Source organism: Pituophis catenifer, unplaced genomic scaffold, assembly GCF_029215685.1.
Source record: "Pituophis catenifer annectens isolate HBS135680 unplaced genomic scaffold, rPitCat1.0.hap2 SCAF_2, whole genome shotgun sequence".
Taxonomy (NCBI): Eukaryota; Metazoa; Chordata; class Lepidosauria; order Squamata; family Colubridae; genus Pituophis; species Pituophis catenifer.
Window position 1 is genome coordinate 295441907 of NW_027256882.1, and position 26602 is coordinate 295468508.

General features: G+C 44.7%; 1 protein-coding gene across 2 annotated transcripts in view; it reads left to right on the forward strand.

Annotated features, from left to right (window-relative positions):
* GALT (galactose-1-phosphate uridylyltransferase) overlaps nucleotides 1-19473 on the forward strand; it is a 29890-nt gene extending 10417 nt beyond the window's left edge. For both annotated transcript variants that reach the window (XM_070938988.1, XM_070938989.1), the window contains exons 7-11: nucleotides 12769-12891; nucleotides 12981-13113; nucleotides 14497-14580; nucleotides 15979-16133; nucleotides 19003-19473. In XM_070938988.1, the coding sequence (XP_070795089.1) occupies nucleotides 12769-12891; nucleotides 12981-13113; nucleotides 14497-14580; nucleotides 15979-16133; nucleotides 19003-19068 (561 nt within the window). In that variant the 3' untranslated portion in view covers nucleotides 19069-19473. The remainder of the gene's footprint in view (nucleotides 1-12768; nucleotides 12892-12980; nucleotides 13114-14496; nucleotides 14581-15978; nucleotides 16134-19002) is intronic.
* The last annotated feature ends 7129 nt before the right edge of the window (nucleotides 19474-26602 follow it).

A 26602-nucleotide genomic window follows, 5' to 3' on the forward strand; every position in this document is an offset into this window, starting at 1 on the left:
CCCGACCCGAGGTGAAGGAGAAGCGGCGGCATGCTTACCTTTGGTGAGCAGAGTGGATGAGGCACAGAGGCGAGGCACGGAGATTATCTGGGCTGCATGGCGAAGGCAAGATATATAGGGTGGGGTTGGGTGAGTGGTGCGAGTAGGCAGGTGGGGTGAGCGGGTGGGGTGAGCGGTGAGCTGGCGGGCAGGGGCGGGGCCAGCCAGAGGTGGTATTTGCCGGTTCTCCAAACTACTCAAAATTTCCACTACCGGTTCGGGACTATATATATAAAGGATTTTATTGCTTTAGTGCTTCTGTGGTTGTATAGATTCTGTACTTCTGGATTCTGAGTTCTGACGCATGGGTATTGTATACATGCATCATGCTTTCTATTGTTGTATATAAACAAGTTTCTTCTATAGAGGAATCCTGCTGAATTATTTACTTGTGTGCTGGTTGGATTGCTGCAAACTCTTAACAGTCCCCAACCCCTGGGTCAAAGCCCACTACCAAATCTTTCATTTTTTAAAAAAGAAACTTATCTGGACATTTGACGGTGGCGTTTCTTTATTTTTTATTTTTTAAAAAAAATGTCATTCAAGCCTCTCTGCTTTGCCGAAGTTTGAAGCTAAACTATCCAGAAGTGGAAGGACAGGGCATAAATTATTCTTGGGATTATTCAGAGGGTTTTGTTCAATTCCATATCTTTGCGGTTTTGATTGTGATGCTTCTCTGGGGGAGGCCTTTGATCAAGAGACTTCAAAGCAGATTCTTTTTTTTTTCCCCTTCCTTTTTGAAGCCTGACAGGTGAGGCCAGTTGGGGAGGGTAGCGGGTGCTGAAATGGGAGGGTGGAAGCAAGGATTCTTTTCCGAGGGGTCTGCTCTTTTCAAAGGGGAATAGAATAGAATAGAATAACAGAGTTGGAAGGGACCTTGGAGGTCTTCTAGTCCAACCCCCTGCCATGGATAAGAATCCTCAAGGAGAAAACAAGAAGCTTGGGAAATTTTGAAAAGTAAGATTGTAAAAGCCCAGTCTAGCACAATACCAATGAAGAAGAAACAGAATATCGATGTAAGGAAGTTTTCTTTTAGACAAATCGTTTTTTATTTACAGTTAGTCCTCCTCTTACGACCACAAACAAGCCCAACATTTCTGTCGTTAAGCAAGATGTTTATTAAATGAATTTTACCCCATTTTTATTATCTTTCCTGCCACAGTTTGTTTGTTTGTGTATGTATGTATGTATGTATGTAATTTATATGCCGCCCTTCTCCCGAAGGACTCAGGGCGGCTTACAAAGAAACATTCAACAAATTCAAAAATTACATAAAAATTAAAATCCCAATTAAAAATTAATTAAAATTATTTCAGTGTAAAAATCCCCCAACGGATCAGCCCATTTGATGAAAGAGCCACGTCTTCAGTTCGCGGTGGAAGGAGAGGAGGTCGGGGGCTGTCCTAAGCCCGGTGGGCAACCCGTTCCAGAGGGTCGGTGCTCTGTTGTTGAGTGAACCACGACCGTGGTTAGATACACAGTTGTTAAGCAAGTCTGGCTTTCCCCGTAGGTTTTGCTTGTTAGAAGGTCCCAAAAGGGGATCATGTGACCCTGGAACACCGTCATAAATATGAGGCATCTGAATTTTGATCACATGCCCACAAGGATGCTACAATGGTCATGAAGTGTGAAAAACTATCATAAGTCATTTTTTCGGTGCCGTTGTAACTTTAAACAGTCACTAAACGAAGACTTTGTATTTTATTTACCTAGCACTGATGATGTTACCTGGCTGGGTAATGAAATGTCTGCAAGAAAACAAGCAAGCTCAGAGAGCACCGGGGGGGGGGGGAGGGGGCTCGTTTATTTTATATATTGATTGATTTGTTAGATTTCTATGGCATCCCATCTTGGTCAATGCCTCTGGCGGGTTTATAGTTCAGAAATATATTACGGTATGAGTAAAAAAAATTTAAAAAAACATTTCAGGACAATAAATATATTCAAACCAGTAAAAAACATGGAAACCAATAGCAAACCTAAAAGCAACTTAAAAAAAAATCAAAAACAGCAAAAAACAAAAAAAAACCCCTACCCTGGAATTGTAAATAGCATAGAGATAAATATATAAAATTTGCTTGGAGTTGGTATCTCTCTCGCTCCCTCTACTCTCTCTCTTTTCCTCTTCTCTTTTTTCTCTCTTTCTGTCTCTCTTTCTTTTTTCTCTTTCTTTCTGTCTCTTTTTTCTTTCTCTACATATCTCGCTTTCTCCACTCTTTCTGTCTTTTCTTTTACTTTCTCTTTTCTCTCTCTCTTTTGCTGTCTCTCTCTCTGTCTGTCTGTCTGTCTGTCTGTCTGTCTGTCTCTCTCTCTCTCTCTCTCTCTCTCTCACACACACACACACACACACACACACACACACACAGACACCCCCCCCCCAATAGTAATCTTATAGGTCCATAAGTGCATGTGTGCTGAATTATTCCCTTCCATTAAAAAAAATAGGAATGGCTTGGGCTGCTCTTTAATCCCACGGTCATCTACATTTGTGGTGGGCTAAGTATTGATCGGAGCGGAGGGGCTGATCTGATCTGGGGGGGCAAAATTCACACACACACACCCAAAATGGGAAGGTTGAGCATGGTTACAGATCCTATCCATGAGGGATTGTCACCTGGCGAGACCACGAAACAGGGCCTTCTCGGTAGTGCCCCTTTCTTTAGGCAACATCATCCCTCTGGGGGCCGCACAGTTGGTCCCCACCCTGCTGCTGTTCCAAAAGGCCCCGAATGGAGCCAATCAAGTGGCTGTTTTATTTATTTATTTATTTATTGGTTTGATTTACATGCCGCCCTTTTCCGGAGACTCAGGGCGGCTTACAATGCGTTAAGCAGTAGCCTTCATCCTTTTGTATATACTTGCTTAGTAGGGCTTTCGCCCCCCCCAAGCGCTGTTCTTTTTTATACAAAGTCAGCTTATTGCCCCCACAATCTTGGTCCTCATTTTACCTACCTCGGAAGGATGGAAGGCTGAGTCAACCTTGAGCCCGGTGAGATTTGAACTCGCAGTAATTGCAGGCAGCTGGTGTTACTTAACAGTGCTTTAGTCTGCTGCGCCACCAAGGCTCTTTTTGTTTGTGTTGCTGCTGCCATGATGTGTGTCTGTGTGTTTATAGGTGACTAACTGTGTAGCTAGAACTGAAGAAGCTCCTCGGATGAGAAGCGAAATGTTTTCAGACAAAAAACCACCAAGAAAATCCAGTTGCCTTTTATTGGGGGAAAAAACCCTTTGGGATTTCTGGATTCAGTATTGACTATAGCAGACTGTGATTAGCCTGAGAGAGCACAATCTTAGGGAGACCATTGAGTGATCTTGCATGGGGGTGGGTGATGGGCGGGGAGTGGTCTCGGAGCCTAAATCTCCTTCCTTTCTGTGGCAATTTCAGTGGTCACACTTGTAATTACGCAGCCTGCAGACATTTGGACCGGATGGGACAATTTGCTGCGGTCAGCTCGCCACGAGACAACTGGTTGCAGGCCAATTCAATTTGATTTAAAACAATTTAAAACAATTATTTTAAGTCTGCAACCTATAAAGGAAATGTGTACAAAATGTTCTATAGGTGGCACCTTCCACCGGCAAGGCTGGCCAAAATGTTCCCCAAAACCCCATCAACATGCTGGAAATGTAAACCACATCAGGGAACGTACTACCACATGTGGTGGACGTGCCCCAAAGCAAAGCAATATTGGAGTAAAATTAGAATACAATTAGAAGAGATAACCAGACAGCATATAGAGATGAAGCCAGAAATATTTTTAATTAGGAATACTCCCAGGGGCTTATGGAAAAAAAAAAATACAATATTTAATTATACATATTATAACAGCAGCAAGAATAATATATGCACAAAATTGGAAAAATAACAATATACCAACGGAAGACAATCTGATTAGAAAAGTTTTGGAGTGTGCAGAAATGTGCAAACTTACAAAGGAAATACAAGAAAAGGAGGAAACAGAATATTATATAGTGTGGGAGAAATGGTATGAATGATTAGAGGAGAGGGATAAAAGGCAAGGAAAGAGCAAATGAGGAAGATATAGGAGTGCAAATGCAGCAACAAACGAGGAAACAAAACAGATGCAGATCGTAGGAACGAAATTGTGTAAACTGTTATCTATATGTATATATATATGTAAATAAATCAATATTAGGATTATATGTATAAAGGATAAATAGAAATAAGGGAGAAAAAATGGATATGTAAGAAATTAAGAAAATTGTAAAAGATTCTTTTTTGTTTTCAAAAAAAACCCCAAAACTGTTTATTTTTTTTTTTATTGCAAAAGTTTTACAATTACATTTTCACCCCTTTTTTCACCCCCCCACCACCCTCCCCAAACTTCCCATCCTCCCTAACCCTCCCTAACCCTCCCCCCCCAGACTTCCCTATTACATACTCATAACTAATAACACTAATAAATAAACCTGAACCCATCCCTCCCCCTATATAATTTTTCCTCTTTGTCTCTTTACATTAAAATATTTCTAATACATTATTTTCAAATAAAAGCTATTTGATACTTTCTAGTTTGGTATTTGTTCTGAACATATTCTATCCACCTTTTCCATTCCCATTCATAAGTCTCTTGTGAACAATCTTTTAAATACGCTGAAATCTTCGCCATCTCTGCAAAACTGGCCATCTTCAAAGTCCATTCCTCGATAGTAGGCAAAGCTTCATTCTTCCAGTATTTACCTATCAACAATCTTGCTGCTGTTATCATATACAATATTAGTTTTATTTCACCCCGTGTAAAACCCTTAACTATACCCAATAAAAACAATTGTGGAGAAAATTGAATTTTTTTCTTCAAAACATTCTGCATGACCCACCAAATTTTTATCCAAAAAGCCTTAACTTTCCTACAGGTCCACCATACATGATAATACGTAGCATCCAAACATTCGCATCTCCAACATTTTGGCTGAACATTAGGGTACATACATGACAACTTTTTAGGATCTAAATGCCATCTATAAAACATTTTATAAAAATTTTCTCTCAGGTTTTGCGACTGTGTAAATTTAACATTCTGAACCCAAATTTTTTCCCAAGTTTCCAGCATCACTGGTTCTTCAAAATTCTGTGCCCACTTAATCATACAATCTTTAACTAATTCCGTTTCTGAATCTCTTTCTAACAAAACATTATAAAGCCTTTTAATATGCATTGGACCTTTCTCTCTTATATGTCTAACCAATTCTTCCTCATGCAACATAATACCAGTTTTTTGGTCCTCTTTCCATCTCATTTGTAATTGATTATATTGTAACCAGGTTAAATTAATCCCTTCGTCCAACAGTGTCTGCAATGTCTTCAGCTGCCATCTGCCCGCATCTGTAAAAAGAACCTCTTTATATAAAAACCCCCCGAGTGACATTATATTTGTATTCCACAAGGTATGACCAAGATCCAGCCATAGCGGTATTTTATAATCCCATTTGAGTCGGTGCTTCTTCCAAACTTTCATCAAGGAGTCTCTAAGTATATGACTTTTAAATACTTTATCCACTTTATTTTCATAGAATAAGTAAGCATGCCATCCAAATTCAAGATCAAAACTTTCTGCATTCAATATTCCAGCCTTTTTATTTCCAAACCAGTCACTTGTTAAAGTTAAAGCTGCTGCATCATAATATAACTGTAGGTTTGGGAGTTTAAGGCCTCCTCTTTCTGGAACATCTTGCATAATTTTCAATTTCACTCTCGGCTTTTTCTCGTTCCAGACAAACTTATTCACACCAGACTGCCAGACTTTCAGTTGTTTGTCACTTTTAAGCACCGGAATCATTTGGAACAAAAACAGAAATCTTGGCAAAATATTCATCTTAACTGCTGCTATTCTTCCAAGTAAAGACAGTTGCAGCTTTTTCCAAGTCTCCATGTCTTTCTGAACCTCTCGCCACAACACCTCATAATTATTTTGAAACAATTTCATATTTGATTCTGCAACCTGAATTCCAAGATATTTTACCTTAGGTACAATTTCAAAACCTGCCCTCCTTTCAAGCTCGTGTTTACGATCTTGTGTCATATTCTTAACTATCATTTTAGTCTTTTTTGAGTTCAGTTTAAAACCTGAAACTCTACCATAGTCTTGTATAATGTCGTTCATCAGGATTATTGATTCCATTGGTTGTGATAGGGTAACAACCAGATCATCTGCAAATGCCTTTATTCTATAATCCTCTTGCCTTATCACTATACCTTTCAAAATTTTTGAGTCCCGTATTGTATTTAGCAAGACTTCCAATGTTAATATAAATAAAAGTGGGGACAACGGACATCCCTGTCTTGTTCCTTTTTCAATTTTAAACTCTGTCGTCAAACTTCCATTAATAATAATCTGTGCTTTTTGCTCTTGATAAATTGCTGAGATCGACTGTATAAATTGGTCCCCAAAGCCCATCTTTTTTAAAGTCTTTAGTAGAAAGTTCCAATCCACTCTATCAAAGGCTTTCTCCGCATCCAAAAAAACCAGCACTGCAGAAATCTGTTTATTCTTATCAAGATATTCCAATAAGTCTATTACTTGCCTTACATTATCCTTCATATATCTGCCCTCAATAAATCCCGCTTGGTCCTCATGAATTACTTTTTGGATTACTGGCATCAACCTGTTGGCTAATACCTTCGCATAAATTTTATAGTCTGTGTTCAAAAGAGATATTGGTCTGTAGTTCTCTGGTTTTTTAGGACCAACTTGTTCCTTTGGTATCAGAGATATATAAGCAGTTGTCCAAGATGGGGGTATTTTACCCCCTTGTTGAATATTGCAAAATAAGTCTCTAAGTTGTTCCACCATTTCAGCTTGTAAAGTTTTGTAATACACTGCAGTCAAACCATCCGTGCCAGGAGCTTTGGCTGTTTTTAGCTGCTTAATTGCTGCTATTATCTCCTCCTCTGTTATAGGATAATTCATTCTTTCCTTTTGTTGATCAGTAATTTTTGTAACTCTCTTATCCTTTAAATATTTTTCTATAAGTCCATTCTGCACCTCTTCTTTGGCATATAATTTAGTATAATAATCCACAAAAGCTTCTTTAATTAATTTTTGTTGAAAAATTTCTTTCCCTCCAATGTTAATACTATCAATAGTCCGTATACTTTGTTTTTTCCTCAGTGTGTAAGCCAACCATCTGCCCGGTTTATTGGCATTGCAAAATGTATTATGCTTCGCGTATTGTAAACTTGTTGCAACTTGTTCCGCCATAAGCATTTGAAATTGGTCTTTCAAAAGTTTTATAGCACTTCGTATTCTTTCATCTGTTGGGTTTTTAATAAGTAATTGTTCCTTATTCTTTATTTCCATTTCCAACTCAGATCTTTTCTTTTGTCGGAACAGTCTATGTTTAGAATTCATGTAGATAAGTACCCCTCTCATATAAGCTTTACTAGCGTCCCAAACAATTTCAATTGGGGTACCTTTATTCAAATTTATCTCAAAAAATTCTTTCAAATGCTTTTTAAGTTCTATTGTATTTTTTTCATATCTAAACAAATTCTCATTTAATCTCCAAGAACGTCTCTCAACCTTATCCATCTCAATTTCTATCCATACAGGGCTATGGTCAGTCAAAGTTCTTGGAAAAATCTTTGTTCTTTTTGTCTTAATAAGTAGATCATTTGACAACAGGATAAAATCAATCCTAGAAAAGGATCTATGTCTATCGGAAAAGAAAGTGTAATCCAATTCATTTGGATTATGTATTCTCCAAACATCTTTTAGTTCCATATCTTCTTTCAAATCAAAAAAAGTCTGCGGTAGTCTAATTCTAGACTTTGCCAAGCTCTTTTTGTCTAATTTAGAATCAATTACTCCATTCCAATCTCCCATAAATAAAATAGATCTATAGTCCCATTGCACTATTTTAGTATGTAACATCTTGTAAAAACAATCCTGTTGTTGGTTGGGAGCATAAATTCCAATCAAAAGAATTTGACCATTTGCTGTAAGCAATTCAATTGCTACAAACCTACCATCTTGATCTACTTCTATAACTTTTGCTGTTAATTTTTTATTTACATAAATAACCACACCATTCTTTTTCTGCGAAGTTGAAGATATATAATGTACTCCTAATTTTGAATTTATCAGATATTTCTGATCTTGAGTTGTAATATGCGTTTCTTGTAAACATATTATATCATTATTAAATTGTTTCAAATATGTAAATAGTTTCTTCCTTTTCTGTGCTGAATTCAACCCATTAACATTCCAAGATAAACACTTAAGGGTCATCGGCCTGTTTCTGGAGCGCAGAGCAAAATATTTGAAGTTCATCCAAGAGCTTCGATCTTGCTCCTCCCATAGCTCCACTCTCTTGTGGGGTACTCTTTGCTGCCTTCTTGTCTTGTCTTTCCTGTTGTTGTTGTTGCTTTTGTTTAAGTAATTTGGATTGAGCTCTAGTTATACGTTGATCTTTAACTTCAGTCAACTGAATCAAATCCAAAATTGGAGAAGAATCCAGCAAGGGCTCACTCAGAAAACCTCCTTCTGCACCTTGCACATTTTCTAATTCCTGCTTAGGCTGTTCTTCCAATTGCCTCTCTTCACTCTCCTTAATCTCCAAAACTGTAGATGTACGTGGAGATGGTGTTCTTTCCTTAAGAATAGTACTATAAAAATGTTGTGCCTTCTCCACAGTATTCAATCGATATCCTTCTCCCTTATATCTAAAAATTATCCCAGCTGGCGCGTCCCACCGGAAGGGTATCTGTAAGTCTTTCAATTCCTTAACAAGAAAACCAAATTCTTTTCTAGCTTTCAGCATTTTAGGAGGTAATTCTTTAAAAATTACAAGTCGTGAGCCCCCCACTTGTACAGAGGTGTGAAAAGATTTTTGGAGGATTTCATTTCTAATTTCTCTCTCAGTAAAATATATGACCACATCTCTAGGCAGTTGTCTTTGTCTGGCCACCCAAGAGTTCACTCTGTAAATTTTATCTATTTTGTGAAATACCAGATCAGGGTTAACTTGTAAGATCTTAGCCAAGGCTTCAGAGCAAACTTGTCTCAAGTCCTGTCTCTCCTCCTCTCGAATTCCCCGAAGCCGTATGGCAAATTCCATCGCCCGGAATTGTATCATGACAATCTCATCTTCAATTCTCTGCATTTTATTATCAGCTTCTTCAATTTTATAGTCATTATCTTTCATCCTAACATTAACTTCTAATTTGAGTTCTTCAACTTTAAAATCAACTTTCCCAATAAAATTTGCCAGGCCAGACGCCACTTCTGATATTTTTTTGGTCACCATATTTTGATTCTGCTTCACCATATCTTTAACTTCATTAATTTCCTGCAGAAATTCCTCATGTGATTTTTGAAGTTTATGATCTATTTCCTGTTGAGATTCTTGAAATTTTTCATCCAAAGTTTTAGAAATAAAGTCTTTTAAATCTCCCACATCAATTTCTTTTTTCTGAGTTTGTAACTGTTGAGCAGGGGGAAGTTGCGTTTGATGTTTATGTGTGGGGGATCCCCCCCCTGATGCCTTCCCTTCCTGCTTCTTTGAAGCCATTGTGCCACGTAAGCTAATTTTTCTAAAGAGGGAAGTTCTTTTTCCTTTCCCTCTTCCACAAAAGCTTCTAAAAAAGTCCCCCAGATTTAATCAAGTGAAGCTGAAGTAAAACAAAGTCAAATTTTAGAAAAAGAAATTTTTTCTTTAGATAGAGCAACTTTGTAGCAGCTTTATAACTTTGTAACAAAGCAGGAAGGCTTCACAAATCCACTTTCATTAGCTCGTTAACTCAAATGCTGGGCGCCATTTTTTTTCAAATCACTTTCACTCACTCACTTTCTCTTTTAAATTAGAAAGTCAACAAAGCACTGATACTTGCAGTTTTCAAGTTTCTGGATTCAAGTTGATATTTCTGTTGTTTGTTAAAATTAGTTCCTTTCGCTTTAAGAGTTTGCTGCTGCCGGCTTGTTCTGCTAATTAGCAGAAACGTCCCACGCCGCCCGGAGTTTCAGCAGGTTGGAAGGGAGCCACGCCTGTTTCCTCCCCAGAAACAGTTCCCTGGGGGGTTACAGGGGCTCAACCTGTACCCTGCTATCTCTTCTCCTTCAATCTTCAAGATTTTGGAGTTTTCGAGCCGCTCCTCGATCGCGGGGCGGCTCTACAGGCGGCGGGGCTGGCGGTCTTTAAAGAAACACCGCCGTCGCCGAGGCTCGCAAACCGGAAGTCCCCAAAACTGTTTATTAAAAATTATTTAAAAGAACAAAAAAACCCCCCACACAATTATTTTAATTTTTGTCATTCACACTTCATCTTGTCCCTCCTTTGGCATCCTTTCTTTTAATGATTCCCTTCCACTGTTTCTTTGAGATTAGTGTAACTCTGGTCCCGTGGCGAGTTTGCAATGGTGACCTATCCTATTCTCCATGGCACGTCGTCCGTGGGAGGTTGGCTGGGGCGAGTTGTCGTAGATCCCCACTTGTAGGCCTTACGGAGAGCTTTGCGGTTGTGTTTCTTACAGAGCCACAAGGTGGCAGTGGGTACCTGCAAATGGGCGGCTCTTAGCTACAAGGCACAAGCACGAAGCTTTCTAGTCCAGGTTGTTGGGTGTGTTTGTGTCGGGTGAAATCCAGCAGGTTCTGACAGGTTCTGGAGAACCGGTAGCAGAAATTTTGAGCAGTTCGGAGAACCGGCAAATGCCACCTCCTTCCCCCAGGAGTGGGGTGGGAATGGGGATTTTGCAATATCCTTCCCCCAGGAGTGGGGCGGGAATGGGGATTTTGCAATATCCTTCCCCCAGGAGTGAGGAGGGAATGGGGATTTTGTAATATCCTTCCCCCAGGAGTGAGGAGGGAATGGGGATTTTGGCAGTATTCTTCCCCCAGGAGTGGGGTGGGAATGGGGATTTTGCAATATCCTTCCCCCAGGAGTGGGGCGGGAATGGGGATTTTGCAATATCCTTCCCCCAGGAGTGGGGAGGGAATGGGGATTTTGTAATATCCTTCCCCCAGGAGTGAGGAGGGAATGGGGATTTTGGCAGTATTCTTCCCCCAGGAGTGGGGAGGGAATGGGGATTTTGCAATATCCTTCCCCCAGGAGTGGGGCGGGAATGGGGATTTTGCAATATCCTTCCCCCAGGAGTGGGGTGGGAATGGGGATTTTGCAATATCCTTCCCCCAGGAGTGGGGAGGGAATGGGGATTTTGCAATATCCTTCCCCCAGGAGTGGGGAGAAAATGGGGATTTTGCAATATCCTTCCCCCAGGAGTGGGGCGGGAATGGGGATTTTGCAATATCCTTCCCCCAGGAGTGGGGTGGGAATGGGGATTTTGCAATATCCTTCCCCCAGGAGTGGGGTGGGAATGGGGATTTTGCAATATCCTTCCCCCAGGAGTGGGGAGGGAATGGGGATTTTGTAATATCCTTCCCCCAGGAGTGAGGAGGGAATGGGGATTTTGGCAGTATTCTTCCCCCAGGAGTGGGGTGGGAATGGGGATTTTGCAATATCCTTCCCCCAGGAGTGGGGTGGGAATGGGGATTTTGCAATATCCTTTCCCCAGGAGTGGGGTGGGAATGGGGATTTTGCAATATCCTTCCCCCAGGAGTGGAGTGGGAATGGGGATTTTGGCAATATCCTTCCCCTAGGAGTGGGGAGGGAATGGGGACTTTGCAATATCCTTCCCCCAGGAGTGGGGTGGGAATGGGGATTTTGGCAATATCCTTCCCCCAGGAGTGGGGAGGGAATGGGGACTTTGCAATATCCTTCCCCCAGGAGTGGGGTGGGAATGGGGATTTTGGCAATATCCTTCCCCCAGGAGTGGGGTGGGAATGGGGATTTTGCAGTATCCTTCCCCCAGGAGTGGGGTGGGAATGGGGATTTTGGCAATATCCTTCCCCCAGGAGTGGAGTGGGAATGGGGATTTTGCAATATCCTTCCCCCAGGAGTGGAGTGGGAATGGGGATTTTGGCAATATCCTTCCCCTAGGAGTGGGGAGGAATGGGGACTTTGCAATATCCTTCCCCCAGGAGTGGGGTGGGAATGGGGATTTTGGCAATATCCTTCCCCCAGGAGTGGGGAGGGAATGGGGAATTTGCAGTATCCTTCCCCCAGGAGTGGGGAGGGAATGGGGATTTTGCAATATCCTTCCCCCAGGAGTGGGGAGGGAATGGGGATTTTGCAATATCCTTCCCCTGCCATGCCTACCAAGCCACACCCACCAAGCCACACCACGCCCACCAAGCCACGCCCACAGAACCAGTAGTAAAAAAATGTGGATTTCGCCACTGGTTTGTATGGTTATAAATTGTAGAGCATAGAATACCTAGGACTGGAAGGGACCTTGATACAACTGTGTATCAATCGTCCAGAATCGAGCTGGAAGGGGCCTTGGAGGTCTTCTAGTCCAGCCCCCTGCTCAAGCAGGAGATCCTCTACCATTCCAGACAAGTGACTGTCCAGTCTCTTCCTAAAAGCCTCCAGTGATGGAGCACCCACAACTTCTGAAGGCAACTTCGGTTCCAATGGTTAATTGTCCTCACTGTTAGGAAGTTTCTCCTTAATTCCAGGTTGCTTCTCTCCTTGATTAGTTTCCAACTGAAACTTCTTCTCCTGCCTTCGGGTGCTTTGGAGAATAGCTTGACCCCCCTCGCTTCTTTGTGGCAGCCCCTCAAATACTGGAAGACTGCTATCAGGTCCCCCCTGGTCCTTCTCTTCATTAGGCACACCTCGTTCTCCTCCTAAGTCTCTTTCCCTTCTTTACAGATCTGGGCTAGTAACTTCCTGCCCAATGAAGCCTCGCTGGAGGACCAGTCTCAACGGAAGTACTACCAGGACAATTCTGTCCCCATGCTGCTGGACTACGCCTGGCTGGAGGCCGAGAGGAAGGTGGGGACCGCTGGCCCATTAGGGAAGAGGGGGCCGGTCTCCGCTTGGGGATGCCGGCTCTGAGGCTGATCTGGGAGGGTGCCTTGCAGGAACGGGTCGTGGTGGAAAATGCGGACTGGCTGGTGGTGGTGCCCTACTGGGCAGTGTGGCCCTTCCAGACACTCTTGCTTCCTCGGAGACACGTCTGCCGCCTGGAGGAGCTCCGGGAGAGTGAGAGAGACAGTAAGTGTCCCGTTTATGGACGATGGAGAGAGGAGGTCCTTGGGTGGCCAGTGGGGGAAGTATCAGTGCTGCCTGAGGGAGGAGGAGGAGGAGGAGGAAGAAGAGGAGGAGAAGGAGGAGGAAGAGGAGGAGGAAAAGGAAGAGGAAGAAGAGGGAGGAGGAGGAAGAAGAGAAGGAGGAGGAGGAGGAAGAAGAGGAGGAGGAAGAGAAGGAGGAAGAAGAGAAGGAAGAGGAAGAAGAGAGGAGGAAGAGGAAGAGGGAGGAGGAGGAAGAGGAGAAGGAGGAAGAAGAGAAGGAAGAGGAAGAAGACGAGGTGGAGAAGGAAGAGGAAGAAGAGAAGGAGGAAGAGGAGAAGGAAAAGGAAGAGGGAGGAGAAGGAGGAAGAAGAGAAGGAAGAGGAAGAAGAGAAGGAGGAGGAAAGGAAGAGGAGAATGAAGAAGAGAAGGAAGAGGAAGAAGAGGGAGGAGGAGGAAGAAGAGGAAGAGGAGGAGAAGGAAAAGGAAGAGGGAGGAGAAAGAAGAGGAGGAAGAGGAAGAAGGGGGAGAAAGAGGAGGAAGGGGAGGAGGAAGAGGGGCAGCAGGAGGAGGAAGAGGAGAAAGAAAAGGAAGACGGAGGAGAAGGAGGAAGAAGAGAAGGAGGAGGAAAGGAAGAGGGAGGGAGGAGGAGGAAGAGGAGAAGGAGGAAGAAGAGGAGAAGGAAGAGGAAGAAGAGGAGGAGGAAGAAGAGAAGGAGGAGGAAAGGAAGAGGAGGAGGGAGGAGGAGGAAGAGGAGAAGGAGGAAGAAGAGAAGGAAGAGGAAGAAGAGGGAGGAGGAGGAAGAAGAGAAGGAGGAGGAAGAGGAGGATAAGGAAAAGGAAGAGGGAGGAGAAAGAAGAGGAGGAAGAGGAAGAAGGGGGAGAAAGAGGAGGAGGGGGAGGAGGAAGAGGGGCAGCAGGAGGAGGAAGAGGAGAAGGAGGAGATAATTGTGGGGTCCTTGGTGCTTTCTGAGCTTGGTGGTTTTCTTGCAGACGTTTCATTACCCAAATAGGTAATATCATCAGTGCTAGAAGGGAATGCTATCTGTTTATAGTGGCTTGCCTTGCCAGTGTTGGTGGGAGTGTTGTTGGTAGTTCTCTGATTGGGGTTGCTGATTTCTGATAATGTTACCTAGTTGGGTCATGAAACGTCTGCAAGAAAACCACCCAGCTCAGAGAGCACCAAGGACCCCATAACCTTTAGTCTTCGTCCTCCTCCTCCTCTTCTCTGCAAACCCCGCCCCCTTCAGAGATGTGCAAATGGGGAGGTTTGGGGTGGGGGCTCCAGCCCAGCTGTCGGTGGGGTGTGTGGGATGCCTTGGGGGTTGCAGGAGACCAGCTGACTCCTTTGAGCCTCCTCTTTTTTGCAGGCCTGGCCTCCATCATGAAGAGGCTTCTCACCCGATACGACAACCTCTTCCAGGTTTCCTTCCCTTACTCCATGGGTTGGCATGGTGAGAATCCGGGAGAGGGCAAGCAGGTTTGGGCACGGGGGAGACAGGAAGCCAGCTCTCATTGGGGAGATACCTTCCCAGGGTTGGAAGGCTCTTTCTTTCTTTCTTTCTTTCTTTCTTTCTTTCTTTCTTTCTTTCTTTCTTTCTTTCTTTCTTTCTTTCTTTCTTTCTTTCTTTCTTTCTTTCTTTCTTTCTTTCCCTCCTTCCTTCTTTCCTTCCTTCCTCCCTCCCTTCCTTTTTCTTCTTTCTCTTCCTTCCTTCCTTTCCTCCCTCCCTTCCCCTTCCTTCCTTCCTTCTCCCTCCCCCTTCCATCTTCTTTCCATTCCTTCCTTCCCTCCCCCTCCCCTTCCTCCTTTCCTTTCCTTTCCTTTCCTTTCCTTTCCTTTCCTTTCCTTTCCTTTCCTTTCCTTTCCTTTCCTTTCCTTTCCTTTCCTTCCCCTTTCCTTTCATCTTCCGCCCTCTCCTTCCTTCCTTTTCTTTGTCTCTTTCCATCTTTCCTTCTTTCCTTTCTTCCTTCCTTTTTGCTTCCTTTTTTCTTTTCTTTCTTTTCTTTCCTTCCTTCCTCCTTCCTTTTTCCCTCCCTCCCTTCCTTCCTTCCTTTTTCCCTCCCTCCCTCCCTCTCTTCCTTCCTTCCTTCCTTTTTCCCTCCCTCCCTCTCTTCGCTCCTTCCTTCCTTCCTTTTTCCCTCCCTCCCTCTCTTCCATGGCTATTCGTCTCACTTCACAGCTCAAAGCAACTGTGGGTGGCTTACAATGTAATAGAACCTCCCGATATAAAAACCATTATCAATGAAAAGCAGACTAAAGTTACAAAGGATGAAGAACAGACTAAAAGCCTGTTTGGGGGAGAGCAGCGGTGGCACCTTCTCTGTTAATCGACCAACCACCTCCAGCCTACATCTTCGTTGGGGTCACGTGCCGGCCAGCATAGCCAGATTTTAAGGCCCTGAAGGCCAAGAAGATGGGGATGGATCTCACCTCTGGTGGCAAGATGTTCCAGAGGGCAAGGAGCCACAGCAGAGAAGGCTCTTGTCCTGGACCCCACCAGCAGGAATTCCTTGGCAACCAGAGTTTATAGCAGGCAACGTTTGAGATTTTATTGAGCATATTGGCTCCTTAAAGGAGGGGTCTCCAACCTTGGCCACTTTAAGACTTGCAGACTTCAACTCCCAGAGTTCCTCAGCCAACCATGGTGCCCGGGGAATTCTGGGAGTTGAAGTCCACAGGTCGTAAAGGGGTCATAGCTCATGAATGTTGGGCTCATGGATTCCCTTTTGACCCTGGCTGTCCCCTTCCTTTCTGCACCCCAGGGAGCAAATCCCGCTCTTGCTGGCACCCAACTCGCCTCCCTTGGGCTAAAATCGGATTTCCTGCTCTCTTTGCCGCCTCTTCCCCACAGGAGCTCCGACGGGACCGTACCTGGAGGCCGACTGCAGGCACTGGCAGCTCCACGCCCATTACTACCCTCCTCTGCTACGTTCCGCCACCATCCGTAAATTCATGGTGGGCTACGAGATGCTGGCTCAGGCCCAGAGGGACTTGACTCCAGAGCAGGTGAGGGGGAGCTAGGAGATGGGCTGTAACTGCTGGAAGGGGCTGTGGCCCACCTGCTTTTGAAAGAAGCTTAAAAGGAAGCAGAATACTTGTAGCTCAGGGTGGAAATGAGGGGCCCTGGGTGCTCTCTGAGCTTGGTTGGTTTCTTGTAGACGTTTTATGACCCAATTAGGTATCTTCATCAGTGCTAGAAGGGAGTGGGGATTGTGAGGAGGAGGAAGAGGAGAGGGAGGGGGTGGGGGAGGAGGAGGAGGGGTGATGGTGGTGAGGACTGGGGTTCTTGGTGCTCTCTGAGCTTGGTTGGTTTTATTTATTATTTTTATTTTTTTTATTTATATGCTCTTCTCTTCTCCGGAGACTCAGGGCGGCTTACAATGCGTTAAGCAATAGCCTTCATACTTTTGTATATTTATACAAAGTCAGCTTATTGCCCCCACAAACCGGGTCCTCATTTTACCCACCTTAGAAAGGATGGAAGGCTGAGTCGACCTTGAGCCTGGCGAGATTTGAACCTGCAGAAATTGCAGGCAGCTGGAAGCTAAATACTACCTTTTAACAGTAGCATTAGTCTGCTGTGCCACTCAGGCTCCTTGCCCGGTTTCTTGCAGATGTTTCATGACCCAATTAGGTAACCTCATCCGTGCTAGAAGGGAGTGGGGATTGTGGAGAGGAGGAGGAGGACTGTGGGGTCCTTGGTGCTTTCTGAGCTTGGGGGTTTTCTTGCAGACGTTTCATAACCCAACTAGGTTACATCATCAGGGTTAGTTGGGTAATGAAACATCTGCAGGAATACAACAAAGCTCAGAGAGAAGCAAGGAGCTCTCAAGTTTAAAATTTCACCGTTTAGTGGCTGACCTCATCGGTGGGAATGGGCAGGGAAAGGTTGAGGGTTGGAAGAGGGAAGGGGACCCTCCAGTTCTCTGGGGCTTTATGTGGCCTTTGGGCTGTGACTACCAGTCTTCACAGCTGGTGGCCAAACGCTGCTTTTGGGTTATTAAAGTTGTTAAGCAAATGCAGAGTTCTAAGGCAGGGGTGGGCAACTATGGCCCTTTTATGACTTGTGGACTTCAACTCCCAGAATTCCTGAGCCAGCCATGTTAGCTCAGGAATTCTGGGAATTGAAGTCCACAAGTCATAAAAGGGCCATAGTTGCCCACCTCTGCTCTAAGGGAAAGAGATAGGTCTTCAAACCTTTAAGATTTGGGGACTTCAACTCCCAGAATCCCTCAGCCTTAAGACTTGCGGACTTCAACTCCCAGAATCCCTCAGCCTTAAGACTTGCGGACTTCAACTCCCAGAATTCCTCAGCCTTAAGACTTGTGGTTTTCAACTCCCAGAATCCCTCAGCCTTAAGACTTGCGGACTTCAACTCCCAGAATCCCTCAGCCTTAAGACTTGCGGACTTACTCCCAGAATCCCTCAGTCTTAAGACTTGCGGACTTCAACTCCCAGAATCCCTCAGCCTTAAGACTTGTGGATTTCAACTCCCAGAATTCCTCAGCCTTAAGACTTGCGGACTTCAACTCCCAGAATCCCTCAGCCTTAAGACTTGCGGACTTCAACTCCCAGAATTCCTCAGCCTTAAGACTTGCGGACTTCCCCAGAATCCCTCAGCCCTAAGACTTGTGGACTTCAACTCCCAGAATCCCTCAGCCTTAAGACTTGCGGACTTCAACTCCCAGAATTCCTCAGCCTTAAGACTTGCGGACTTCAACTCCCAGAATCCCTCAGCCTTAAGACTTGCGGACTTCAACTCCCAGAATTCCTCAGCCTTAAGACTTGCGGACTTCCCCAGAATCCCTCAGCCCTAAGACTTGTGGACTTCAACTCCCAGAATCCCTCAGCCTTAAGACTTGCGGACTTCAACTCCCAGAATCCCTCAGCCTTAAGACTTGCGGACTTCAACTCCCAGAATCCCTCAGCCTTAAGACTTGCGGACTTCAACTCCCAGAATCCCTCAGCCTTAAGACTTGCGGACTTCAACTCCCAGAATCCCTCAGCCTTAAGACTTGCGGACTTCAACTCCCAGAATTCCTCAGCCTTAAGACTTGCGGACTTCCCCAGAATCCCTCAGCCCTAAGACTTGTGGACTTCAACTCCCAGAATCCCTCAGCCTTAAGACTTGCGGACTTCAACTCCCAGAATCCCTCAGCCTTAAGACTTGCGGACTTCAACTCCCAGAATTCCTCAGCCTTAAGACTTGGGGACTTCAACTCCCAGAATCCCTCAGCCTTAAGACTTGCGGACTTCAACTCCCAGAATTCCTCAGCCTTAAGACTTGGGGACTTCAACTCCCAGAATTCCTCAGCCTTAAGACTTGCGGACTTCAACTCCCAGAATCCCTCAGCCTTAAGACTTGTGGACTTCAACTCCCAGAATCCCTCAGTCTTAAGACTTGTGGACTTCAACTCCCAGAATCCCTCAGCCTTAAGACTTGTGGACTTCAACTCCCAGAATCCCTCAGCCTTAAGACTTGTGGACTTCAACTCCCAGAATTCCTCAGCCTTAAAACTTGCGGACTTCAACTCCCAGAATTCCTCAGCCTTAAGACTTGCGGACTTCAACTCCCACAATTCCTCAGCCTTAAGACTTGCGGACTTCAACTCCCACAATTCCTCAGCCAGCCATGCTAGCTGAGGAATTCTGGGAGTTGAAGTCCCCAAGTCTTAAAGTTGCCAAGTTTGGAGACCCCCCTATAATAGACTGTGGAAATAATGAAGGAGCTAGGAAGGAAGGGAGAACTCCTTGAGTCTTGTTCCCTTTTTGGGGGGGCAGCATTCAGCAAAAGACCCCCGGGACCTGGAAAGGAGGAAGGTCCCTGCGTTCACCTCTTTCCTTCTTCTCCCTCCACGCTGCTTTCTCCTCACAGGCCGCGGAACGTTTGAGGAACCTTCCTGAGCACCATTACAAACTGGAGACCAAGGAGGCACCTTAGGGCAGACGACGGCTTTATTGGCAGTCGCACAACCCCTAGCGGCTGACAAAGAGAGCCTGGAGAACGATCCCAGCTGGACAGTAAGGGGTCCGTCCTTGGGGGCAGCTGAGAACTTTCCTCAGGAATTGCCTGACCTCAGGCAGAATGCCAGTCCGGCTGCCTGACTCCACTAAGGCTGTGATGCTGGTGACCAGTTAAGCCAGGACCTCTTCCCGTCTCAAAAGTCCTCTGCAGAACCGGAGGCTCCGTGTCCTGTGTGCACACAAGAGGCGAGACCCATCCTCGGAGAAGTGGGAAGTCGGGGATCCCTCTCCCCAACACCAAGTCTCTACTGCTTCTCATGATGGACGGCTGCTCTGCCCAGGTTCTGAGAGCTGGCACTATTAAATCAGGATATTTCGGGCCGAGGCTGTTTTCTTTTTCTGAATTCTCCTCAAACGATGCTAGAAAGAGTGCAGAGAAGAGCAACAAAGATGATGAGGGGACTGGAGGCTAAAACATACAAAGAACGGTGGCAGGAATTGGGTAGGTTCAGTTTAATGAAAAGAACGACTAGGGGAGACAGGATAGCAGCCTTCCAAAATCTGAGGAGCTGCCTGCCCCAAAGAAGAGGGGGGTTGGGGGGAGTGTCAGCCTATTCTCAAAAGCACCTGAAGGCAAGATGAGAAACAATGGATGGAAACGGAACAAAGTGACCATCAACCTTAGGACGAAGGAGAAATTTCCTGACGATCAACCCGTGGAACAGAAGTTGCGTTCAGAAGTTGTGGGTGCTTCATCCCTGGAGGTTTTGAAGAAGGGATTGGGGCTGGACTAGAAGACCTCCAAGGTCCCTTCCAACTCTCTTATTCTGTTATTCTGTTAAATATATATAAAAATACCCTTTTTCTTGAAAACTTTTTCTTTTCATCCCCCAACTCCAGTTGGCAAACCATTCCATTTCCGTCAGGAAATTCCTCTTGTAGGTTGGATCTCCCTCTGAGGACTTCCTGCCCTTTGCTTCTTGTCCAGCCCTCAGGTGCTTTGGAGAGTAAATTCATGGCTTCCTTGTGGTAGCCCTTCAAGGATTGGAAGATGCTATCAGGCCTCCCCTTCTCCTTAGTTCTAAATTGCTTCTCTCCTTGATTAGTTTCCACCCATTGCTTCTTGTTCTATCCTCAGGTGCTTTGGAGAATAGCTTGACTCCCTCTTCTTTGGGGCAGCCCCTGAGATATTGGAAGAGTGCTATCATGTCTCCCCTGGTCCTTCTTTTCATCAGACTAGACATACCCAGTTCCTGCAACCGTTCTTCATATGTTTCAGCCTCCAGTCCTCTCGTCATCTTTGTTGCTCTTCTCTGCACTCTTTCTAGAGAGGGGTCGGCAACCTGCAGCTCTGGAGCTGCATGTGGCTCTTTCATCCCTCTGCTGCGGCTCCCTGTCGCCAGTCAGCTCCACAATTGATAGGGCTTTCAGTTAGGATAGACAGAGGAAAAAGGACACTGCGCTAGGAGGAGAGACACTATGGTGGGGGGAGCCGGACTTCCAGTTGGCTCCAGAATTGAACGGGGGGCTTCTTGGTTAGGGCCTTTGTGGCTCTTTAAGGTTGCCGACCCCTGTTCCAGAGTCTCAATATCTTTCTTCTATCCTAGTGGCCAAAACTGGATGCCGAATTCCAAGTGTAGCCTTCCCAAGGCCTTATAAGGTGGCATTAACACTTCACGTGATCTTGATGCCATCTGAACTTTTATTAATTCAGCTCCCTGGGTGTGGTGGTAGAGGACCTGGAGCCCTTACCTCGTTTGCAAATGGGATTTGCGATGCTTCGTTGAACCTCCCCCAGTGATGGGAAGCGAGGGAGCCGTCGCTGCGTGCCATCGTCTCATTTTCACCAACACACTTTTGGGAAGGCGGTTGCGTTTCCACCCAGCATCACACTTAATGCGAGAAGACTTGGCTCTTCCATGCCTCTCATCTCAGCGCTCACTTGGGGACAGTTGAAGTCAATAATATATTTCATATTCGAAAAGGGAATCTAAATATGTATATTCTTTTTTTCCCCCTTCTCCTGGAGTAATAAATGTTGTGATTTTGTTTTGAAGGTGGGATGTTTTATTCATTTTGAGACTCGTGATAAAACGATCGGAAGGGGCCGGCTGGAGGGAAGGATGAAATGTTTCATTCTTATTATTATTTTAAAAAAGAGTCTTTTTGGTTTTCAAAAAACGAAAAGGGTTGAGAAACCCCGTGGGATCCATCTGACCCAGCCAGCTTTCTCCGGGAGTCCTCAACTACAATTGAGGCCAAAATTGATGTCGTTAAGCGAGGCATTTGTTAACTGAGTTTTGAACCACGTTTCTTGCCGTGGAAGCAAAGCAATTATCTGAATCATTGCACTGGTTCAGTTAGTTGCACGTTTGTTACGTGAATCCGGCTTCCCCGTTGAGTTCTTGTGTAAGAAGGGTCACAAAAGGGGATCACGTGACCCCAGGACATGGCGACCGTCATAAATATGAGTCAGTGGCCAAGCGTCCCAAATTTTGATCATGTGACCATGGGGACACTGCAACGATCGTAAGGGTGAAAAACGGACATAAGTCAACTTTTTTTCAGTGTTTCAGTCAACTTTGAACGGTCACTAAGCAATCTGTTGTAGGTTGAGGACTCCCTGTAGAGGGCCAGTTTTGCCCTAAGAGAGAACTCAGGGTTGTTGATCTATTTTATGTGCCTAAAAGGGAAAGGGAGTTACAGGCAGCTTGTGGAATTTGACAGAATGGATGCAATCTTCTCCTCCTCCTCCTCCTCCTCCTCTTCCTTCTCCTTCTCCTCCTTCTTCTCTTTCTCCTCCTCCTCCTCCTCCTCCTTCTTCTACTTCTCCTTCTCCTCCTTCTTCTCCTTCTCCTCCTCCTCCTCCTTCACCTTCTTCTCCTCCTCCTCCTCCTCCTCCTCCTCCTCCTCCTCCTCCTCCTCCTCCTCCTCCTCCTCCTCCTCCTCCTCCTTCTTCTTCTTCTTCTTCTCCTCCTCCTCCTCCTCCACCTCCTCCTCCTAGCATATTCCCGCAGGTGCAGAGTCCACTTTTCGGATCATTGAATGCCACTTTGTGTGGACAGCTGCGTCTCCAGGGCGCTGGCCCTGGCTTGCACATCTTTGTTATTGGGATCTTGCCATCTCTGTTTTGGACGCCCGCGAGGTCACCGGCCATTGACTTCTAGTTGGTAGGCAGTCTTGGCCACGGTGGAAGGTGCTGCTCTCGGGACGTGTCCATACCATTGGAGTCGGCCATCTCTCATCTTCTCTGTAATTGGTGCCACACCGAAATGCTGTGGAATGGTGTCATTTGTGATGTAGTCAAGAAGTGAGGTGCGCAATATCCAGCAGAGCCTTCGCATTTCCATGGCATGCAGAGAGCTTCCGGTCCCTGTTGTTGCTGCCCAGCATTCAGTGCCAGACAGTGCAACAGGGCGGATGGTCATGTAACACACTGGTGAGTTCTTGCCAAGGCATCCAGGCTGCCTCGCTTGCTCCTCGCCATTGATGTTTTCCATTGCCTTGGAGACGGGATCCCAGTTAACAGAATGGATGCAATGCCAGAATCAAAATAACGAGGATTGTGGCTAAAATAAAAAGGCTAAAAATCAGAGGAGGGGAGAAGGGGGGGGGTGCCACTAACCCCACAATTTTAATTATATTTAATTTTAATTAAATATTGTAATTATCTTTCTCTTCCCCCCTTCCTTTAAATACTGTATATTGCTTTCTTTATAAACCTTCAATAAAAGATAGATACAGAAAGATGATAGACAATAGATACACATAGATGATAGAAATGGTAGGTACAGATAGATGATAATGATAGATAGACAGACAAACAGACAGAATAACTTATTGTCATTTTCTGTGGGCACACTGGCACACATTACAAATGAAATTCTATTACCTGCTCTCAGAAGTGTACACATACACAGAGAAAGAGAAGATACATGATAAATGGATGGATGGATAGCTGCATGGTAAATTGATCAATTGATCAGTAGATGCATAGAGATTAGAGGATATGGAGATTAGATAGAGATAGATGATAGATAGATAGATGATAGATAGGAGATATAGATAGATGATTGATAGATGATAGATATAGATAGATGATATAGATAGATGATAGATGATAGATAGATACTGTAGATAGATAGATTAGATAGATAATGGATGGATAGATAGATGATAGATAGATAGATAGATACTGTAGATAGATAGATTAGATCGATAGATAATGGATGGATAGATAGATGATAGATAGATAGATAGATAGATAGATAGATGATAGATAGATAGGAGATATAGATAGATGATTGATAGATGATAGATAGATATAGATAGATGATATAGATAGATGATAGATAGATAGATAGATAGATGATAGATAGATAGATAGATAGATAGATAGATAGATAGATAGATAGATATAGATAGATGATAGATGATCGATCGATAGATAGATGAGGGAGGGAGGGTGGGTGGGAGAGAGAAGATACATGATAAATGGATGGATGAATAAATAGATATATGATGGGTGGACGGATGGATAGCTGCATGGTAAATTGATAGATCAATTTTTTTTAAAAAAAATTGATTTATATGCCGCCCTTCTCTGGAGACTCAGGGCGGCTTACAATGCATTAAGCAATAGCCTTCATACTTTTGTATATTTTATACAAAGTCAGCTTATTGTCCCCACAAACTGGGTCCTCATTGATTAGTAGATGCATAGAGATTAGAGATTAGATATGGAGATTAGATGATAGATAGATGAGGGAGGGAGGGAGAGAGGGAGAGAGGGAAAGAGAAAGGACAGAGAGAGAGAGAGAGAGAGATCTGGCTTTTGGGCCAGGACTGAGATGTCCCAAATCTGTCATTGTGCCTGGGCAGGAACCCAAATGCAGCTGAATTTCATCCTACCTGACCAACCAAAACACTCGCTGCCCCTTCCTTCAAAGCAGCTCAGCTGGAAAGCCGGAATGTGATGGGGGAGTGGACGGAGGACAGGTGCAGAAAGCCAGAAGAACAAAAGGAAAGGAAAGGAAGATAAACTACTAGGATGTTTAAAAAGAGCCAAGCACCGACTGCCCTTCTGAGTCCAGAGTTCAGCCCTCAGGTGTGGTTCCTTCTGTTGAAAGAGACTTTCGCTCCCTCTGTTCATTAAAGGCTCTTGTGAATTTGATTTTTTTCATAATCGGCTCGTCATCTCCATAAATGGAGGTGGAATATTTCACAGGCATGCTCCCTGCCCCCCCCCCATCACTTCCCATCAGGAAAAGAATTGAAAAAGAGAGAACATACAAAGTCTTCATCGGCAACAGGTGTGTGAAAGGATGCTGCTTTAGGATAGATAAAGCCAGACACAAAGCGAGCAACGTGGTATATCCAGTACAATGCAGTGGGACGTGTGCAGATCTGTACATTGGAGAAACAAAACAGCCACTTCACAAGCACATGGCGCAACACAGGAGAACAAATAAAGGAGAATATTTGTAGCTCAGGGTTGACATGAGGGATCTTTGGTGCTCTCTGAGCTGGGTTGCTTCCTTGCACTGATGTTACCTATTTTGGGTAATGAAATGTCTGCAGATAAATTACCAAGCTCAGAGAGAACTTCCTTCTCCTCCCTGCAAACCCCCTCGCCTTCTAGCATTGATGGTGTTACCTAGTCGGGTAATGAAACGTCTGCAAGCAAACAAGAAAGCTCAGAGAGCACCAAGGACCCTTCTGTTGTGGCTCTGTTACCTGAGCCTGTGTCAACGGCAGGAGAGGACTCCGAGAGTGAAGGAGAGGAGTTGGCAAGGCCTCCCTCTCCAGGACCCTCCTCTCTGGCAATGCCTTCGGTGTCCACCGAAGGTCAAGAGATAGGGCTGGGGCCAAGCACGTCCACGCAGCCACAGGTGGACAGTGATGAGGGAAATGAGTCTTGGCTGGATCCTCAGCAGCGTCGCAGAGATAAGCGCGCGCAACAGAGATTAGTGCATGCCAGAGATTAAGCTGAGTCACTGGACCACACCCCACAGGGTATAAAAGGGGGTGAGGTGGCCATTCAGACTCTGTGACGGACAAAACTAACTACTATCGAGTCACATTGCATCTTTGGAAACAACATTATCGGCCTTGGATTTATTTTACGAACTGGACAATGCTTGAACTGTGTGTATTTTGTTTATGAGTAAAGTTCTTGGCAAGCAGCTACTGGGTTACTGCCAAGCCTCTAATCGGAAGAATTGGTTGTCTGCCAGTTTATTTAACCCCTGGCTGTCTGTTTGCGTGCGTGTGTGAGACGGGGACAGAACACCTTCATAGGAGAACCAACCGATCTGGACAACATTCAGCAATCCATCTACATTTCAGAGACAAAACCCACTCTTTTGAAGACAGTAAAGACCACATTCTGGACTCAGAGGACCGCTGGTTTGACAGAGGAGCCGAAGTGGTCATCTACGTCAAAATTGAACAGCCCTCTCTCAACAGAGGGGCGGGATAGGACACCACCCATCTCCTGTTTACAACACGGTCCTTTCAGCAGTTCCAAGAAAGTTCCACACCCATTTGCACTCTGATTCAGGTGACCCTGAGGGCACAGATAGACCTCCAAGTGGCATCAATGAATAGAATAGAAATAGAATAGAATAGAATAGAATAGAATAGAATAGAATAGAATAGAATAGAATAGAATAGAATAGAATAGAATAGAATAGAATAGAATAGAATAGAATAGAATAGAATAAAATTAATGGAATGGAATGGAATGGAATGGAATGGAATTAATGGAATGGAACGGAACAGAATGTAATGTCAGAGTTGGAGGGGACCTTGGAGGTCTTCTAGTCCAACTCCCAGTTTAGACTGTCAGAAAGAGTGATAACAACCAGATGACTGCAACAAATGTCAACGGAAATCTTGACGAGAAATTCACACACAGACAGAATGACAGAATTCGAAGGGACCTTGGAGGTCTTCTAGTCCAACCCCCTACTCAAGCAGGAGACCCTGTACCATTTCAAACAAGTGACTGCCCAGTCCCTTCTTAAAAACGTCCAGTGATGAAGCACCCACAACTTCTGGAGGGAAGTTGTTCCATTGATTAATTGTTCTCACTGTCATGAAATTACTCCTTAATTCCATGTTGCTTCTCTCCTTGATTAGTTTCCATCCGTTACTTCTTGTCCTGCCCTCAAGGGCTTTGGAGAATAGGTTGACCCCCTCTTCTTCTTTGTGGCAGCCCCTCAAATGCTGGAAGACTGCTGTCATGTCCCCTCTAGTTCTTCTTTTTACTAGATATACCCAATACCTGCAACTGTTCTTCATTTGTTTTATCCTCCGGCCCCCTAATCCTCTTGGTTGCTCTTCTCTGCATTTTTTCCAGAGTCTCCACATCTTTTTTATATCGTGGTGACCAAAACTGGATGCAGGATTCCAGGTGTGGCCTTACCAAGGCCTTATAAAGCAGTCCTAAATACTTCACGTCATCTTGGTTTATGCAGTCTAAGATTTTGCTGGCTTTTTTGACCCTT